We start from the raw sequence: 20815 nt of genomic DNA, 5'->3' as shown, positions 1-20815 counted from the left end.
TTTGGATACGTAGAAGCTAATTAGGCTGCAAAAATCTGGCTTTTAGGATCACAGAAGAAATAGAACTTAGTCAAGGCATAAAAAAAATTTAGAAAAGATTATATCCTTTCAATTTTAATTCGATTTTACTTGTATTTCTGCATTTCAAAATGTATCATCGTTCAGTCATTGACTTATCAATAAATGATGTTATTTTTTTTTTTTTATGGATAAAAATATTCTTCGTTCATGGGTAGACTTAGAAGAGGAAGAGGAGGGTGCTGTCGTGGAAGAAGATGGCTTATAAACGGTTTGGAAGAGGAGGATGAGAAGAAGGGAGAGGTAGTGAAGGAATGAGTAGAGGTGGAGGGAGCTTTTATGGAGAGAAAATGAGTGAGGAGGAAGGGAAGGAGGGAGAGAGAGAGATGCTGGTGATAAAAAATGAGAAGATCAATCAGAGAGAAGGGAGGACGATGAAGAAGAGGAAAGAGAGGCGGTGGAGAAATGGGTGGAGGTAGAGAGAGCTATCATGGAGGAGAAATGGATAAGGAGAAATAAAAGGAGAAAAAAGATGGGAGAAAGAGGGACATCGACGATTGAGGAGGGGATCAATGGGAGAGAAGAGAAGAGGAAGAAGAAGGAGAAACGGTGGATGAATGGATGGAGATAGAGCCATCATGGACGAGGAGGTGTGAGGAGAAAGAGGAGAAAGATGGAAAGAAAAGAGAGAAAGAGTGACGCCAGCGATGGAGGAAGGGATCAATTGGAGAGTAGGAAGGTGGAGATAAAGATTTTTTCATCATTTTATAAAATAATGATATCATATGATAGTCATGTGATATCAGTTGAAGTACTTTGAAACATATCGATAACTAAAAGAGCCAATTTGACACTTTTTAAAGTATGTGGGGTGCAAGCAAAAATTAAGCAAAAGTTGAAAAAATGTTGGTATAATTTTTTCAAAATTTTACGACAATCCCGACACGTGCCATTTGGTTTTTCTTCACTGATATTTTTGAGATATCATCAGATGTTATATTTAATATATCAAAAAACATATATCAAAATTCTCAAAAATTATGCTACTTTTGATAAATTTTGATATCCGGATCATTATATAAATTGGCCGAGGTATCATCTAATTCTCATAAAAATATCTTCAGCCCTAATATATACTGAGATGTCATCATTGCATTGTTTGCGGTTCCAGGACTCTAGACCCGGAAGTCTCAACGGCAGTCCTTTTCTTTCATTGTAAACCGATCCACCAACAGTAGTTTCAGGTATGATATGAGCACTACTAAGATGTCCATATCTGCCTCCTTACAGCCAAACTCTCATTTCCCAGGTCATACAGCGAACAAACTGCCGAGCTGTATGTGTACTCATAATATAACTAGGCAAACATAGTTTCTCACAAAATTTAAAACTCCAGTGGAAATTCTATGATGAGACTAATTGCTGATGCCGCCTACGGCTCTTCCCTTGTGATGCCTCTGACTTGCTCGTGCTCCTTTGCTGTTTTCCCGTGGCAGGGCCGAGCATCGCTATCCGGCCTATCCCACGAGAGAGGGATGCAAGGAATGCTCTACAATGTTCCCCTGTTCTACCATCCCTCATCCCCTGCTTCATGAACGCCTGTTCCTTCTCCAACTCACTGAGCCTCACTCGCATCCTGGAGATCTCTAGCTTAAGCTCTCTGTTCTCCCTCCTCAAACAAGCATAATTGTCCCTGGGCGACACTGCAGAACTTGGAGCCCCGCTGCTGCTAATCATCCTCTGAGAGAAGGACCTGTCAACCGAGTTCCCTGAGAGGGCAGACTTGAGGCGTAGCTGTTCGAAGTAGAGGACGCGGACGACCATCTGGACAGGGAGGCGGTCGTTTTGGGCAGCGTGGTTGGAGGCTTCTTGGGAGAGCTTCTGGCAGTCAATGAGCTTGCACAGCTTCTTGCACTCCGACTCTGTCATGGATGGATGGGCCTGAATGAGTTCAAAGTTTAGTCAAGCTAATAATAGGTAACCATCACAGGTAAAGCAGAAGGAAAGGGATAGGAGGTTCTCTACGAATTCATGATGTTTTATACTTTTATGTGTAGATATGCTTTTTGAAAAGAATAATGTCATGTAAGTTTGGAATGAAATATCAGCTATGGCTTCAAAAGATTGTGCAAAAAAGTTTTCTGGCAAGGAAAATTTTCTAAAAATGTTGGATTTTATGGTAAAATTCATTGAAATTCATTACAATAATGAAAATATTACAGAAAAAAATCAGTGTTTGATATTATTATGCAAACAATAAATTTGTACTAGAGAAGTTAGCTATGATTGTATATCAGAGTTTATATGTGCATATATATGTGCATGCAATTTTACTATGTATATGTGTATTTATGTACTTGTGTATATGTGCAACATTTATGTGTGCTTGAAAGATTGATAAACATGACAAATGACAACCTAGAAAAGATAAATTTCAATAAAATTTGTACAACTCACTTTGCTGTCTACATATTAAACCGATATCTTCAGAAAAAAATAATTTTAAAAGCTGCTTGATTCTTGGATATTAAGTAAAATGTTAAAAGAATTATGGCCTGCTTGTCAAACATGATTTAAGACAAAAATAAATCAGAACAAACTATGAAATCAAAGGCGAAATGAATGAGGCGAAAAGTCAAGGACATGTTATACTAAGACTATATTTACAGAAAAATATATACTTATATCTTTCAGAACACCAAAGAGGAAAAAAGAGATGAAAATTTATGTTCTTGCTAATTGTGATACTAGATTCAAATAGCTACCTTCAGGTATATATCAATTGCTCTGTAGAGTCCATCATCAATTACACGAGCATAATCTGGCAATAGTTCAATAATAGCCATAAACTTTGGCAATTTGAGGTGTGGATCTGGTGCAATTTCTGCAAGATACCCATCCATAAGCCTCCCCACTTTCAGAACTGAACTATGACTTGGGGACTTGAGACCTTCAGATTCATATCCACACTGCAATGACTCTTCAGAATCTTCATCTTCAATCCTCTGCAGGAAAGTCACCAGTATACGATGGACGGTATCAACATCAAACACTGAATCACTCGTCTGCAATGAAGGAATGAGCAGGTCATCAAGTGAAGCCATTTCCAACTGGAAACTAATCCTCCTCTCAAGCTCAAGCCTACAGCCATGACCTGCATTCACCTCTATTGCCATCCTTAGCATCCCAAACAGGAAGGACAGAGGAACAGAGGTAATCTTCTCTGTTGCTAAGATACCAACAAGTGTTTCTATGATCACTCTCTGCTTGTCTCCCAAAAAAGCACTAGAATCCCAACCTTGATGTCTTTCAATACCCTTTAGAGAGGTTTGTGCATAGTGCACAATTGAAGTGGTAATGCTATCCGATCTCACCCCGGTCCTCCTCATGGCAGCAATAACTCGCTGATAAAGATCGAGCCGTAGCACCGAAAGATCTTCGGCCCACCAGTCCTGACCATCCATTTTGAACTTCCCAGATCCAGCATCGCATTCTAAGCGGGCTAAACCAGAAACCAGCTGCTCCTTGCTTGCATTTATGGCAATTGCATCCACACATCTGTCCAGTATACCAAGCTCCTCCACAGTGGGATGCAAACCATCGCAAGCACATAAAACTTTGAGTGACCTCTCAAGGCTTTGCATCACAATCTCATTCAAGTAGGTCTCTGTCCGGGCAATTAAGTTTTCCTCCTGGTAATCTTCTGTCATTTCTAGATACTCAGCAATGCATCGGAGATGGGCCACATTGCTGGTAGTGATTTCAATGTTTGTTCCGTAGCAGAATTTTGCAGCAAGTTCAAATGCTGGGGCTCCCCCAGGTACGTTGACAAGCTCCAACATAGAAGGATCTGTATCCTTGGATTCCACTATCATCTTGCGAATTTTCCCACTCCGAGAAACCAGAGGGAACTTCGAAAGAGAAACACAGGGTCAAAACAGGGGCACAAAACTGCTTTGTTCCATGTGAGTTGCATGGAATGAATGAAGTTTCACCAACAAGAAACAATAAATTATACGGCAATGCATTAGACTACTAAATAGTAATTAGTGTGCAGAACTTAAGGGTAGGCTCTCTTGCTTGCTTACAATATATAATACGTACATGCACACACAGACACACACACACAGTGGGGGAGAGAGAGAGGACAGAGGTCAGGGAAAAGCAAACATTGTGGAAATAAAAATGAAAATGCATATGAAAATGAAATAACAATTAAGAATTCAAGAGTGTATCACCTACGAAAAAAAAAAAAAAGGAAAGAAAAAAAGGCTGAAGTTGGTCAGCCATAAATATGTATCTCTTAAATAACTACTGAAAAGCCCTGTTCATATTTTAGTTGCATCACTAAAAAGGCTTATATTTTGCATTAATCAGCGTATAATTTACTGAAGAGTGAAGGTTAAGCATCTATATGATCCTGGTAAATGTGGACAACTTTGGTATTCTGAAAATGAAGACAATAGAGCATTTTGAACAGATACGAGCTGGCTGAATGCCAAACCCAACTGAACATACCAATTTGGGAGGAAGGTAGTTTCAGTCAACTACAAACGTCAATTTAGATTGATGATGGACAAAGGATATCAGATTCACTGCAAAGACATTTACGCGATCTGATCTAAAATGCCAAACAAAGGTAAAAATATGATAACCCCAGATGGAAAAGGCCAGAATAAACAGAGAGATGAGAAATTAGAATTAGAGTACTCTTTGGTCTACATTTAATTTTCAAGTTTCAGCTTGATGGTTTGTCTTTTCTTGCATCTTCCTGAAAATTTCTCCTAGATATGCTTATATGCATTCATACTGTTCACATTCTATTCAAAGCTGCTCACTGAGACTTAGAAATATCATCTTTTTTGTGCATGTGAATGTGGTTTCAGCATCCACTATCCCCTGTAGGCTTGCACTAAATCTTTTTTTTCTTTCTATTAATTATGCGAACCTTGATATTGATGCGTCCTTTATTTTTGACTATCAATTGTCTTGCTGATATACTCATAAATGTCCATCTATGAATCAAAAAGGGAAAAATTAAGCAATGTTGCTAATGTATGGTTATCTTTATGGTTCCTTGGAAAGTCTTAGCTTTCAAATAACAAGCATGTCTCATGGTTGAGGATGTGCACATTGACTCATACTGCAAACTCCAATTTTCAATCTCCAAAATAGTGGTTCTTTCTCTTGTCATCTTTTGTTGCTTGCAGTACACGTTGCATGTCCTGGGCAGTAACTAAATGATCATAAAACTAGACCATTTAATGTCCAAAATTTAGAACAATATCTACACAAAAATATAAGCACTAAAGTCCAGAATCCATGGAAGAACAATGTGCAGACTTCAGTGAAACATGTCTGAAAGAAAAAGGATGCTACAAATCATATAAAGAGACGAAATAGAATGCTATTCATGAACAATTTCAGAAGAATACCCAGCCATATGTACCTTGTGCAACAAAAATGATTGGCCATCCACATAAATTGTTATATCCCCAACAACATCAGAAAATATCCTGCACACATTGGGATAATTTATACATTGGAAACAACCAATTACTAAACTCTTAATTCAAACTCTGAACATCAAGCCATGAGTAACGTATCAGTCCCTGTTTTCTTCTCCAGCACACACAGACTTTACTAACAAGCGTCACAAGCCCCACAAGTAGTAGCAGAAATTTTTTTTTTAAAAAAAAAGAGGTCGTGAGCAAAATTTTCAAAAAAAAAAAAAAACACTTTTTTTTTTAAAAAAAAGGGAGACCTAGTGACATTTCATACTTTTTGGTAAAAAAAAAAAAAAAAGAAGCTTTATAAAACATGTCACTGAACTAGTATATAAATTAAGAACCACATTTTGAAGTTTTGATACTAACACAAAATAAATTAAAAACACGCTTTTTCGTTAAATTTCATAATACATTACTTAACGAAAGTAAAAACACGCTTTTTCGTTAAATTTCATAATACATTACTTAACGAAAGTAAAGAAAACTCCGAAAGTAAAGAAAACTCCAAAAGTATCCAGAAATTGCGTTTTTCTTGTTCGAAATCCCCCAAAAAAACACGAAAGAGCAGCACATCCAAAGGCATCAATGAGAAAAACTCCACAGACAGAGAATCCCACAGAATCGATTCGATCCGGACTATTAAGATATCGTTAACTCATCAAACAAATGCAAAACGAAATCAAAGAAGAAATGGGAGAAGGAATCGATCACCTCCTACTGATCGAGCTACAGAAGCGCGGAGACGTCGCGAGCTTCGTCGAGGCGAAAGGGAAAGCGCTCTCCGACGCCACCCCCATTCTCTTCTTCCCGCCTCTCTCTCTCTCTCCCCCCTCCACTACCAGAGCTAAAGAGAGAGAAACGGAGACGAGGCGTGACAAAAGCGGGAATATAGGGAGGAAAGCTCATTTCATGCACACCCCCGGCTTAAGTCTTATTTGCGTTGACGCCACTGAGGGGGGTGGTGGGGACCACGGGTGGATTGCAGCGGGAAAGAGGACAGAGCGGACGATCTGATCATTTCGGTGCACTTTATCGATTCTGGGGTCCATGGAATGGAGGGTCGAGTTGACGTGTGATGAAGGTGGGGCCCATCGTGATAGCGATTGATTTGGATGGGGTAATGGCCGCTGATCGTCTTGTCGTGATGGGAACGGGACAACTGTGATGGGGACTTTATGGTGGACGTGAGCACGACTGCTTGTTCGGTACAAAAATTGCTGCAATGTGTATGGATCTAATTTTGGGTAACGTTTGGGTATCTCCCCCATCTCACTCATCAGTTATTTGCTAGTGGGCTGACAGATTGGATAGATACTTATGGTTATAGTCATTAAGCATAATTATGATAGATATATTTATGCTTAACATTTTATGAAGATAAAAAGATCAACCTTATAGGTACTATTTGGGGAGAAAAAAATCATAAAAATTAAAAATTTGGTCAAATCATGCAATAGTAAAATTAGCATCATGTTTGCAGAAAGATGTTTCATTCACTATGATTGACCAGTGCTCCATCACATTTTTAAGATGAAATTAACTTAGGTATAAGTTGTTCATTAGTTAGATATATTGGAGAATTAGGCAAGAGGTAGGATAGTTATATTTTTTTTGTTATGCATCATGTTATCCATTTTATATAATAAATGATGACAAATTAATTATGTACATTTTTCTTTATAAGCAAAACGATTAAGCACCAAAGTGCACTGCTATAATTGAATTATATGGTTATAACTAGGCCAAGTCATAAAATTGAAGTTGGATATAAGTCATTTTGGTTTATCATAAACTATCAACTATGCTATCTTTATAAAGGTAATGGGTAACCAATGGCAACCAAGCTAACCTAGATGCTACTAAATTCTCCTATAAGGTACGAGTTAACTTTAGCTGTATTTAGTAATTATTCACTATTCTAGCATTTTAAGAACATAGAGTTTCTTTTTTAAAGGAAAATATGGAGAAGAAACCCTATCAACATTTCATTAAGCTCATGATAAAATATAAGAGAATATAGAGTTTGCTAAAAGAAGTCAGTGATAATTTTTAAAACTTTGCCATTCAGTTTTCTGAAGAAATAATATGGACTTCCTATGTATTAAGCTTGCAATCATTTGATAATTCGACTTTTTTTTTTATTTTTATATAACAAGGTTTCGTTGTAATGGAATGTAATATTAAGATTGTCGACTACACAAAGCATAGCTGATTGGCAAATTTATTTAAACCATAATGCATTCATTGATACTTTATACTTATTCTATCAAAAGAAAAATAATTGTAATTGCAATTTATTGCAAGGAAGTATTCCTAACATTCATTTTTCGTTGGCTAATTAATCGAAAATATCTAGAAGATTTTTTTAAAAGTCCATCAGCAAAACCAAAAACTAGTAAGACATCATATGGCCCTATATTATTGCAATATATGAACAAGCAATTAAGCTCTCTACATGCAATTTATCATGAAAACTAATGAAACTGTATAGTCATAATCCATGGTCTACCATACTTATGTAGAAAGGGATGAGTGAACCACTATTATTTTTCAATTCAAAATAACCTTGATAAATAGTAAAGGTTATGAGATTGTTTTTAGGACAAACCCTACAATTATGTGCCATGGATTTCCTTGCTTATTTTTTAATACTAATTTAGCAAAACAAGGAAGACTTGAATCAAGAATTTTGAAAAAATAATGCCAACCAAGCATAAACTCCAATTATCATGAGAAATCAAGATTTACGCATTTACAATGGTGAAAGGTCGCATGTCTCCATTGTGAGACTTTTATATGAAAAACTTTTCAGATGCTAACCAAGATTTTCTAGGGTTACTTCTGAAGGCTCAAGTTAGTTTAAACATTACTCATGGACTAATCAAACTACAAGTAATGATATGTTCACATGAAGTCTCGAATCTTTTCTTGGATCTGTCCATTTTCTGAAAAGAAACAAGATACTTTTGACAAGTGGGGTCAACACCATGCCATGTTTCTTTCCAAAATGAGAGGAGATCACCATATTTCTTTCCACAAAGTTTTCCCTCTCAACAATATTTTGTTGGAATACAAGCCAGCACTTTCACTAAAAGGTTTGCTTTATCTTCCTATTCAAAGAAACAAAGCCCCAGCTTTTTTGACTGCATATAATTGAATGGCTAACATGTTATTTTGCCTTAGAAATAGGGTCCTTCTCTTAGATGTCCCAGAAGGTAGGAATACAAGGCACGGAATGATGTGACAGTTTTGACACGGAACTTGATGAGGAAGTAATCATCAACAGGCTTCTTCCCTGTTTTTTATGCGCTGCTTTTAAGGTTATAGTATCCAAAAAAGCCTTCCCACACCGCAAGTACGGTCCCGCTCTTGCTATTCTTTTCCAACGCTACAGGGCCCAGCCGGAGTATAACACGATCCACTGCGCATGGCATCAGGATATACAAGCACGTTATCATGACAAAGGAGGAAATAAACTGTGCTGAGGTCTCCATTGGACCAACGGCCAATCGATCCAACTTCTAATCATTACAGCCACGATCGATCTATACACAATTTTAATGAATCTATACCGTAATATCTCTTAATCCATGTAGATTATAAATTAGATTGATTCTGATACCATTTGTAATAACCAAAAATCTCATCCAAAAGATTAGATATAAGATATTATTTGAATTTTTTTTTATTTTGTTACGATTATCTAGCATCTTTGCAGTGCATAATCGATGTGAGATTAAACATATGTCTTTATTGAAATCGGAATATAAATAAAACTCTCTCCAACCAAATAATGGAAATAGAAATCACTCATTCTTATTCCTATCCTAAAGCTTAACTCCTCCAATTAGACAAGCTCTAAATCTTAATTCCAAATTAGTTAAAATTGATGATATACATCCTTTATTTCATTCTACTCAATTTAGAGCTATATTTTAGGTATTTTAACTATGGTAATTTATCTTGCAGTTGCAAATGGTGACTTAAGTAGCTTCCTCTGAAGAACTGACATAGTCCTTGCCAAGTCTAAGATTAATGAAGAAGCCCTTGACATTGTGTGTAAGACCGAAAGAGGGTCAGAGATGGCAATGAATTGGATATAGATCTGATCGATCAATATTCATATCTATCATGTCATTAAAAAATCCATATCCACATTCATCCCATATTTATCTCGAATCAAATCGAATTGAATAAAACAAAGGGTGCATGTTATGTCGGATCAAATAGGGCATACCCATCTTGCATCGGATCGGATTGGGTCAGATCTGGTTGAGTTGGATTGGGTCAGTTTCACATAACTTTTGAGAACATGATCAAAGATCCCCAAAGCAACAGGAAGAAACCCCTTCGATCTTCTGACTAGAAGCCTCGAAACCCCTCTAATCTTTTAGGGTGCTCTCCTTCCCCACAAATCTCCAAAAAAGAGAATGAAACAAAAAGAAAAAGGAAGTGAAAAGTAAAATAAAAAAAGATCAAGTGGGAAAAAGTCATATCCCTTAATCTTATTGGAGCTCTCAGATCCCAGCCACCTCGCTGCTCTCTGAGCCTTTGGCCATGGCTCCCACGTTGCCACTATCGCTTGCATCTATGTGATTATCGCCTGTGTCCACTACACTCACGATCTCGCTATCATCCTCAAGTCCCTCCTAGCCCTCCACCATCACCTTGCCCATGATTGGGATTCTTAATCGGGTGGGAGGCTTGGAGTGGTCAAATAAGGAAGACGATGGCTCAATCACATGAGAATTTGGAGCAACCGAATAAGGAAGATGATGGCTAGGGCTCTCAGTGGGTGGGAGGCTTGGAGCAAAGCAAGACGATGGCTAGGGTTTTGTGTTGGGCATAAGAGTATAAAGGATACATACATAATACATACATACATACATATATACATATATATATATATATATATATATATATATATATATATATATTATATCTGTGTGTGTGTGCGTGTGTGTTCATGTGTGCATGTATACACACACACACACGCACACACACATACATACATACATACATACAAACATATATACATATATAGACACACACACAGATACACACACACACACACACACACACATACATACATAGATATATCGGCAATCCAGAACTTTTCCCCCGCGTCCGTCCCAAGCTAAGAAACCCCTCTGTGCCCCTCCATGTGCCATAAAATTTCTTATCCATGCGCCAGACAGAAGCTGTGTCCCTCCAAACCCACCGTTTTAGTATATACTTGCAAACCCTCCATTTTAATATATACTAGCAAGTAACCCATATTGCATAATAAATTTTATTTAAATAATATTAAAAAAAAATAAAATATAATAATAATAATAATTTAATATTTTTTAAAATATATAATTTATTTTTTAAAAATTTATATTAATCTTATTTATATTCTCTAGAAATATATAATTATTCAGTGTGAAGTAATTGGTACTTAACAGTGGTATGAGAAACAGCTACGTACATTATGTATAAGACATCAAGTATCATCCTTATCTAGAATTTATTTTAAAATTTTATTTAAAATTAGCATCAAGATAGTAATAAATTTTTTAACTATTAAATGATAATAAAAAAATAATCTATAAAAAATAGTATATTTCAATAAATTTTATTAAAAGAGGGAGAGAGAATTACGTTGGCTGCTCGAAATTTTTCATCCGATTGAGATAAATTTAAACTTTCCTATTAAGCTACTTCAAGCCTCCCACCAAATTAAGACTCCTATGAATGGAAAAAGTGAATAAAAAAAGTAAAGAAAAAATAAAAAAAAACATGTGAAAAATCAATGAAAACAAAAAAAAATGAAAAAAATGAAAAAGCAAGATCTTTTCTTGCATTAATTTAAAATTTATTTTAGTACAAATCAAATGCTATAAAAATAGTAATGTATTCTTAAAATATAATAAAAAATTAATATCTAAAAAAAGATAATGAGATTTATAATTTTATCTGGTGAGTACGATCGATAATTTCGTTATGTTGTATTGAACCTTGATTTTGTATATTGATTTAAGCAATTCTAATTTTTTCATTATTTTTTTCTGATAAAATTTCAATAATATCTATTTATATAATTATAATTAAGCAAAAATAAATTGAAAATAAATGCTAAATATAGTTTAAAATATTATAAGGTTATGAGTTAAAATTACTAAAAATATCTTAAAAAATTCTAAAATTTGATATATTTTTTCTTAAACTTGCATAACATTATATACACCATGTCTCTTTAGAATAATATTTATTTTGATTTAAAAATTTATTTAAATAGATTTAAAAAGTTAAATATAATAGGAGAAAAAGAACCATCTAAACAATCAAATACTCTATTGTTAAGTGATATAAGAAAACATAACTAAATTAACAAAATCACATAAGAACATGAAAAAAAATCACTCAATTAACTTACTCCAATAATAAATAATATAATATAATAAATTTTAATAAAATAAAATTTAAAAATCTTATATTATTTTATTTATCAATAAACTAATATGGGGCAAAATATAATGAATATTTTTTTAAAAAATATCTACTCAATAGATGGATCCGAAACTTCAAAATCATCTATAAAAAAAATAGATAGAATCCACTTCTTTTTCTAAGAAAAAAATATATTAATACCATAAATGTTACTTTCATTATTGAAAAATCAATTGAGATAGTAGAAAAATCTATAATTTTTAAATTAAATTTATAATAATAATTTTTTAATCATCATTTAATTATCTTCAAGTTGTCTAATCTTAAAATCAAATTAACATCAAGATAATAATAATTTTTAAATTATCAAATAATAATTCCAAAATAACTTATAAAAAATTCAATAAATTTTATTGAGAGGGAGAGAGAGTTACCTCGTCTACTCCAAGCTTTCCACTCGATTGAGATAGATCTAATTTTTTTTATTCGATCACTCTAAGCCTACCACCAAATTAAGACTTCTACAAACAAAAAAATTAAAGAAAAAATTAGAAAAAAATATTGAAAGAATTAATAAAGATAAAAAAATTGAAAAAATTAAAAGGCAAAAACTTTTCTCGTATATATTTAATATTTATTGTTTTTATAAATTAAAAGCTATAAAAATAATAATATATTCTTAAAATATAATAAAAAATAATAATGAGATTCACAGTCTTATCTATTGAGTACATTTGATAACTTCATTATGTTGTATTGAATCTCAAATTCATATATTAATTTAAGTAATCCTAATTTTTTAATAATTTCTTCCAAATTTATTATTTAATAAAATTTCAACAATATTCATTTATAAAATTATAATTAAAAAATTAAATATTTATAAAAAAATAAATAATTAAAATAAATTCAAATATGTACGACCCTAGTTAGGACCATGAAGCTAGAATCATTAAAAAAATTTTGTTAAAAATTTTAAAATTTGATATATTTTTTCTTAAAGCTACTTGACATCATACACATAATGCCTCTTTAGAATAACATTTTCATCTTAGCCTAAAAATTTATTTAGATTGACTTAAAAAGTTAAATGTAATAGAAGAAAAAGAATCATTTAAATGATCAAATACTCTACAGTTAAGTGATATGACCAAATCATAATTAAATCAACAAAATTGTGTGAAAATATAGAAAAAAATCACTCGATTAACTTACTCTGATAATAAATAATATAATAAAATAAATTTTAATAAAATAAAAGATAAAAATCTTATAATTTTTATTTTATTAATAAATTAATATGAAGCAAGATATAATAAAATTTTTTTAAAGATATCTACTCAATAGATAGATCTGAAACTATAAAATCATCCATAAAAAATAGACAGTTATAATTGACTTTTTTTAAAAAAAATATATCTTTATCATAAATATTATTTTTATTATTAAAAAATATATTAAGATAATAAAAAATCTATAATTGTTAAATTAAATTTATACTAATAATTTTTTCATTATTTAATCACCTTCAAGCTATCCAATCTTAAAATGAAATAAATATTAAGATAATAATAAATTTTTAAACTATCAAATAGCAATAAAAGATAATCTATAAAAAATAATAGATTTCAATAAATTTCAATGAGAGAAAAAAATGTTACCTCGTCTGCTCCAAACCTCTCAGCCAATTGAGATGGATCTAAAATTTTTTATTCTCTATTCGTCGAAAAAAAAATGGAGCTGTCATGGCTCGACATATCACTCATTAGTGATGATGCATGTAGTAGCTCTATTCCCTAATTTATCCTATGAATTCTAAAATAATAAGTGGTATACTAACAGAAAAAAAAACTTGCAATCAATGTGTTAGAAAATATATCATAAAGTCAATTGTCTATCTGTAAATGATTGAACTCTTTGTAATTTATATATAAATTATTAATGAATAAAAATTATTTTGACATTTTCATCATAAAAATGTATCTTTCTTTGAACTTCCGTGTTATGATGAAGTCTTTAGAACTATAATATAATCAATAAAAAAAATTTATCGAATAGTTCTTAAACTTATTCATAACTAAATGATACGTTATTAACAAGGACAATAACGTTTATCAAGTGTAGATCATTGTATACCATATGGGTTGGTTGTCCTCTTAATCAAAGAGTATGGAGATATTAGTATGGCAATATAGATGAGATGTAGAAATACATCGTCACTAAATAGTAACTCACCTGCGGAGCACTCTGCTGTCAAAGACAGCTCACGAAAGATATGAGCATAAATGTCCCTCCGATCTGAGATCATCATGGTGACTTACAAGCAACTCATTATGCTTTGATGTCGGACTATCCATATTTCTAATACAGTAACAGAAGGCTACTGAGTACAGTCAAGTACTTGTGAAGTCAGTGTATAAGTCAAGATGAGATTGATCCCTCCAGTTTACAAAAGTTAATACATCATTATATCTCAATCTAATAAAATCTTGACTAGAATAATCCTTGTGATGTGTCATAGGATTTAAAAAAGATTGAAATATAATATGGATGATTGTTTCAGGATTGACAGTTAAACCCGAGGATACCTTGAGCATTAAGATCAAAGGGATAAATTATGCGGTAACCATATGTCTAGGTTCTTAGATGTTATTTTATAATTATTTGATCTATCTGAATATCGGATATCATTGCTAAATGATCACTTCGATCAGTATAGGAAGGGATTCCTATACTACTGACTTAGTGTTCGAACCTATGAAGTCACACACAAAGTCAAATAATATAGAAAAAAATTGACTAGATATTTATGCATTTAATTTAGAAGTATGAGACTTGATTGAACATATAGATTTACTTAATTAAAAATTAAGTTATGGATCATATAGAAATGAAACACTGACTATGTGTGGCTAGCATTGCACATGAGGCGTAAGTTTGATTCCGAGAATGAATTTGATCAAATCTATGATTCGAGAAATTATGAAAGATTACATTTAAGTCTTAATTATTTTAGATCAGATCTAAATTTAATTGGATTTGATTTTATTGAGTCTAAATTGGATTAATTATCCAAGTTGAACTTGGATCTAAATTTTAATTAGTTTAGGATTAGCAGTCTTTTTAAATTTGGTTCGAATCAGATTCGAATTGAATTCAAATCTGAACCAAATTGAATTTGATGCACTTAGTCTTATTTTTCATGCATTCTCTCATCCATATGGCCGATCAAGATGGAGAAGAGGATGTTGGAAATAGCCCCCTCTCTTTAGGCATGTGTGCGGCATGGTGAAGGGAGGCGCAAGTTGGTGCCTCTCCTACTTCCATTACGAAATCTTATGGTTTAGAGAGTTTGGATTTGATTTAAACTTAGAGGGTCCTATTCGTAACCCACGAAGGTACTTGATTTGATTTAGAAACTCTAGTCTATTTAAGAAGGGGTGTAGAGAAGAAAAAAAGCAATCAAGCATTGGTTTAGCACTACTACAGAAAGGGACTATGGTAACGATTCTGAACCATTACTGTAGTTCAAAAAATTGCTACCATAGACTAACTGCAACCATAGTCCAAAAAATCACTATCATAAACTGTGGTAGCAATTCTGCAATCGCTGCCATTGTGGCCGTCGCTGTAGGTCTATGGTAGTGGTTGTTACAACGCTTGTCACAACCGCTGCTATATATAGGTTATAGCACCGATTAATTAATCGTTGCTATAACAAACTGTATAGCAGCAGTTGGTAGATTGGCTTTAATCGCTTTCCAACCGCTGCTATAGCTTTCTATAGCAGCGGTTATCTAACCGCTGCTATATCTTCTATAGCAGTAGCTAAAAAATCACTGCCATATGTCAATCTACAGCAGCGATTGTACAATCTGTTGGGATGCATAGACGATTTCATACATATATTTTAAAATTTTTTTAAAAAAATTACAGTGGAAGATAACTAGATTAATCAAATTAATCTAACATGCATATTATCTAATCATCAAATCAACCTACTTTAGGATCTGTGATATATTATGTTGTATATAAAATCTGAAATAATTTGAAGATAAAATCAGCATGCATGCATATGAGTAGTAGATCATATCTATTTCTAATCTGAGTTCAGAACTCCATACCTGATCATGGATCGACAATCTTTGCTGCTGAGAGACATGGTAGAAAGAATCTTTTTTGATTGCTCACAGCCACACACATGTCCAATCTCTATGAAAAATCCACTCAAAGTTTTGATCTGATTGATCTTCTCGACAGTGCTAGCTCACGCGAAGACCTTCTTCTTGGCTGATCTGGATCTTTCCTTCAAATCTCTGAAATTTTTTTAGAGATTGAAAATGGACTTCTGAAAGAGATGAAGAGGTAGAAGAAAGATGAAGAAGAAAATAATTTTTTTCTAATTTATTCTCTCTTCCCAAACCTTTTGAACTAAAAATCTGAAATTTAAATTTTTTTGCACACCCCAAGAGAGAGGACCCTTCTCTCTAGTTTTTACATCATTAACTATGCACAAACTTCTACCACATGAAGAGCTCTCTTCTAGTATCTTACACATATAAAAGAAACCATAAAAGCCCCTTTTATAGGCATGTAAAAAGGTGGGGTGAAGAGTCCTAGTGATTCTGGACTCTTACAGGATTCCACCTTCCTTCATAATTTCACATCCCAAAATATATCAAAAAAATATGAGATGCCTCTTTTCATATTTTTTTATAATAAATCAATTCTCTAACTAATCTTTCACAAAAAATCTCCTAAAAATGTCATACATATAAAGAGAAAAAAATTTATTGGCATGAAGAGGTTGATCTGGATGAGAACAGATTCTCCTGATAAGAAATATTTTGAAATATAATTTTAGAATCTTTTTTTTATCAAAACTAAATTAGATTTAGATGTGAGATAGATAAAGGAAAGGACTCTTTGGTGTGAAAATATCTCACACAAAACAATTTTGTATGTAGAGATATTTGGCATGCAATCTGAGTTGGTGCAGGGAGAAGAGTCCTATTCCAATAAGGACTCTTAATTTCATTATTTGAATCCAAACCAAATCACATCTGATTTAGCTCAAATAAAATATATAAAATCTAATCTAATTAGATTCATAAATTTTTAATCAAATCTTAATCAAATTAAAAATTGACTGAATCAAAATTCTGATCAAATCAGGGATAATTCTCCCTTAACGATTAGGTCATTTCATAATCTAATCGGATCAAACCTAATTGAATCTAATTCAATTAGATTTTATTTAATCCTCTTTGCTCAATCAATTGAGCTAATCAGTAATTTAATTACTAATTAATTTTTTATTAATTTACTAACACTGGTGAATTAATTTATTATAACTTTTGTATAAGGTTAACCATCAATCGAATTGAAGATTAAGTCCTTAAATGATTCTCAATCATTGATCAGCCACATGATCAGTCAGAAACTTCTTTTGAGTATGATCTCATAGGTTCAAACCTAAATTGATAGTATAAAAATATATTTTCGAACCAATCGATGTAACCATCTAGCAATAGTGACCCGATGTCCGGATAGGTCGAATGAAAATGAAGCAACATTCAAGAATCTATTGGCATATGGTTACTGTATAATTCATCCTTTTGACCCTAATGCTCAAGGATGACCTAGGATTTAACTGTCAATCTTAGATAAGTCATCCATATTATATTTTAATATTTTTTAAATCCATCACATAGATTATCCAGATTCAGATTTTGCTAAATTGAAATACACCGATGTATATCTCCTACTAATCCAAAGGGGTCAATCCCATCTTGACTCATACACTGACTTGACAAGTACTTGACTACATTCAGAAACCTTCCGTCACTGAATTAAAAACTCAGTTAGTCCGGCATCAAAGTACAGTGAGTTGCTTGCCAGTCACAGTGGTGATCTTAGGTCGGAGGGACACATATACCCATACTCTTCGCGAGCTACCCTTGACAGCAGAGTGCTCTGCAGTTGGTCACATTCAGTGATGATGTACTCTTACATCTCCCTGCATGCCATACTAGTATCTTCATATCATTTGGTTACGAGGACAACCAATACATATGGCACATAACGATCTACACTTGATATCGCTATCATCCTAGCAATAGCATATCATTTGATCGCGAACTAATTTAAGGACTACACGATAAATCCTCTTTTATCGATCAAAGTAGTCTTAAGGACTTCATTACAACATAGAAGTTCATTAGAAGATGTATCCTTGTGATGAAAAATATCAAATAATTTTTATTATTTATCAATTCATATACTTTTATAATTAGCACAATCGTTACACAATTAACTTTAGGACATATTTTTCAACAACTTTCACTTGGACTAAAGCCAATCAGTATAGTATCATACACCCATCTTCAATTTATCATCTCAGAACTCCTAGATATCGAGGATTTAGTAAATAGGTTGGTCAAGTTCTCTTTTCTGTCGATCTTCTAAAGATTGACGTCACCTTAACAGATTTTTTGAATAAGGTGGTAGCGATGCAAAATACCTAGTAAGCTAATGAGACTTCGGCTCCTTGGCATGAGCTATGGCTCCAGTGCTGTACAATACAGCAGGATCATCATCGGAGGGTGCCACTCCTAACTTGCTAGTGAACATGTACAGTCGCATAGCTTCCTTACAAGCATCGAATACTGCAATGCATTCTGCCTCGCAATTTGAATTTGATTATATTTTTTTGCTTGAAACATTTCCAGCAGATTGCTTCATTATTTAGGATAAGGATATATTCTGACACATTTTTGCTATTATTATGTCCAACTGAGAACTGGAGTCATACTCAACAAGTTTTAAGTCAGATTCTCCATAACCGAATCATCGATCCTTAGTATTTCTCAAATACCTAAGAATGTCCTACCAGTGATTCTAATCCAGATCTTGCAAGTATCCACTCACTATCTTAGTGAGTATATCATATCCGATCTCATATATAGTGTACAAGATAGAACAAATTTTACTCATAAATACTTTATATATGTTGGACTGAGATAACCCAAGCAGCCTCTTAGATCTACCTCTATAGTCTTCATCCCTAGGATGAGGGATGCTTTTTCCAAGTCTTTTATGAGAACAATAATAACAGCAAAACCTTTATTCCCTGTAATGTAAGGAATGTCATTCCCGACTAAGAGAATTTCATTCACATATAAAATAAGAAATACACTCATAGAACTATTAACCCATTTGTATTTGCAGGGTTCTTCTTCGTTCTCAACGAAGCCATGCATTTTGATCACTTATCAAAATACATGTTCCAACTTCGAAATTTTTAGCATTGCCATAAGAGAAAATATCTTGTTATGGTTAATACCATAATATTGACAATATCTTTAGGCAACCAGACAAGCTTTGTAGATTTTCACCTTCTCGTCTACGCTACTCTGATCCCATTGAAGATCCATTTACACTTTATGGGCTTTATCCTTCAAGTAAATCAATGAATGTCCATACACCGTTGATCTTTATGGACTTCATTTCAGACTCTATAGCTCCAAGCCATTAATTGAAGTCGGACCTCTACATGACATCTATGTAGATGATCAAATTCTTATTATTCTCATCGAGTTTAATAGGATCACGTCCCAAAATTAGATACCAAAGTACCTATCCGACGGATATGGTACTCTACCGGATCTCCTTGATGGTGCTTTTACAATGAGTTTCGAGTTTGATCTAATCAAATCTAGTTCTATGGGTTCACTAGATTGTGTCAGTTCTTCTACTTGTCGAACTTCATAAGTTTCACATCAAAGGTCAGTACCTTCATCAAGGTACTCTTTTTGTGAAAAGAATGCCGAACAACTCTTATTTTTAGCATGGTAGAAGTTATGTCTCCTAGATTCTTTGAGGTTAGCCTACAAAATAAAATATATATAGGATTGGGATCCAAGCTAATCGGTTTATAAATACTTGATATAAACCGAACATTCTCAAGCCTTAAGATAAGAGAATATCGGCTTACGTCTAGTCCATATCTCATATGGAGTTCTTATGACTGATTAGTTTGAAATCTAGTTCAGAATATGATAAATAATCTTAAGAGTATAATCCTAAAAGAAGACTGACAGACTTGCAAATCCCATCATGGATCGAACTATGTCAAACAAAATCGATTCCAATAAGAGAGAATTTTTATTCTCTTCTAGATTTATTAAAAACTCATCGAAAGGGCATTCTCCTCTTTGGTCTGATCAAAAAATTTTAACTCTTCCCAGTTTATTTCTCTATCTTATTATAAAATTATTTAAATATTTTAAATAATCTAAATTTATGATAAACATATTTGTAGATCCAATACATCATCAGTATGTATCAGATTCAGAACATCATTGGCTCGTTCACTTTTTCCAACAAAAAGTGACTTGGTCATCTTACTAAGGAGATAGGATTGACAGGTTGACAATGATTCACAATCATTGACCTCAAGAATTATCTCTTGTTAATCCTATTCCTATTTATATGATTGAGTTTAAATTGCCAAAGGTAGGCTTTCATGACATTATCTATTTTAGGAAGTTTGTTTGATTGTGTACAATACACTAACAGGCTGTGACTATTCATAAATGTCATTTCTCAGTTATCCACATGATTTTGACATCATTCATAATGATATCACAAAATCAATAGATAATAGTGATAATCATTAAAATAATATTTTTAGAATTGAAAATAAGCTCAATAATTCTTAAAATCAGAATTAGAATATGACTTCAAACTCCAATGTTCAAAAATCTCTGACGATTTTTAATTTTTCTACTAATCTGAAGACGTTGGAACAATTTGTATGGACTTTTGATATCCAATATCTAGGTAGTAGT

At 33.1% G+C, this 20815-nt stretch overlaps 1 protein-coding gene across 2 annotated transcripts; it reads right to left on the bottom strand.

Moving 5' to 3' along the window:
* Nucleotides 1-1202: 1202 nt before the first annotated feature.
* LOC105052322 (BTB/POZ domain-containing protein At3g08570) lies at nt 1203-6393 on the bottom strand. Of its 2 annotated transcripts, none has more exons than XM_010933094.4 (4): nt 6240-6393; nt 5468-5534; nt 2784-3929; nt 1203-1959 (listed from the first exon to the last, which is right to left on the bottom strand). In XM_010933094.4, exons 1-4 carry the CDS (start codon nt 6323-6325, stop codon nt 1423-1425), a joined length of 1836 nt encoding a protein of 611 aa, XP_010931396.1. In that variant the 5' UTR covers nt 6326-6393; the 3' UTR covers nt 1203-1422. The 2 variants fall into 2 exon arrangements, with proteins under 2 accessions (XP_010931396.1, XP_073100238.1); XM_073244137.1 differs by having other exon boundaries at nt 1515-1940.
* Between the last annotated feature and the right edge of the window lie 14422 nt (nt 6394-20815).

This window comes from Elaeis guineensis, chromosome 10 (assembly GCF_000442705.2).
Source record: "Elaeis guineensis isolate ETL-2024a chromosome 10, EG11, whole genome shotgun sequence".
In the NCBI taxonomy this organism is placed as follows: Eukaryota; Viridiplantae; Streptophyta; class Magnoliopsida; order Arecales; family Arecaceae; genus Elaeis; species Elaeis guineensis.
Note: the sequence above shows the minus strand (reverse complement) of the source record. Positions and strands in the feature narration are given on the sequence as shown.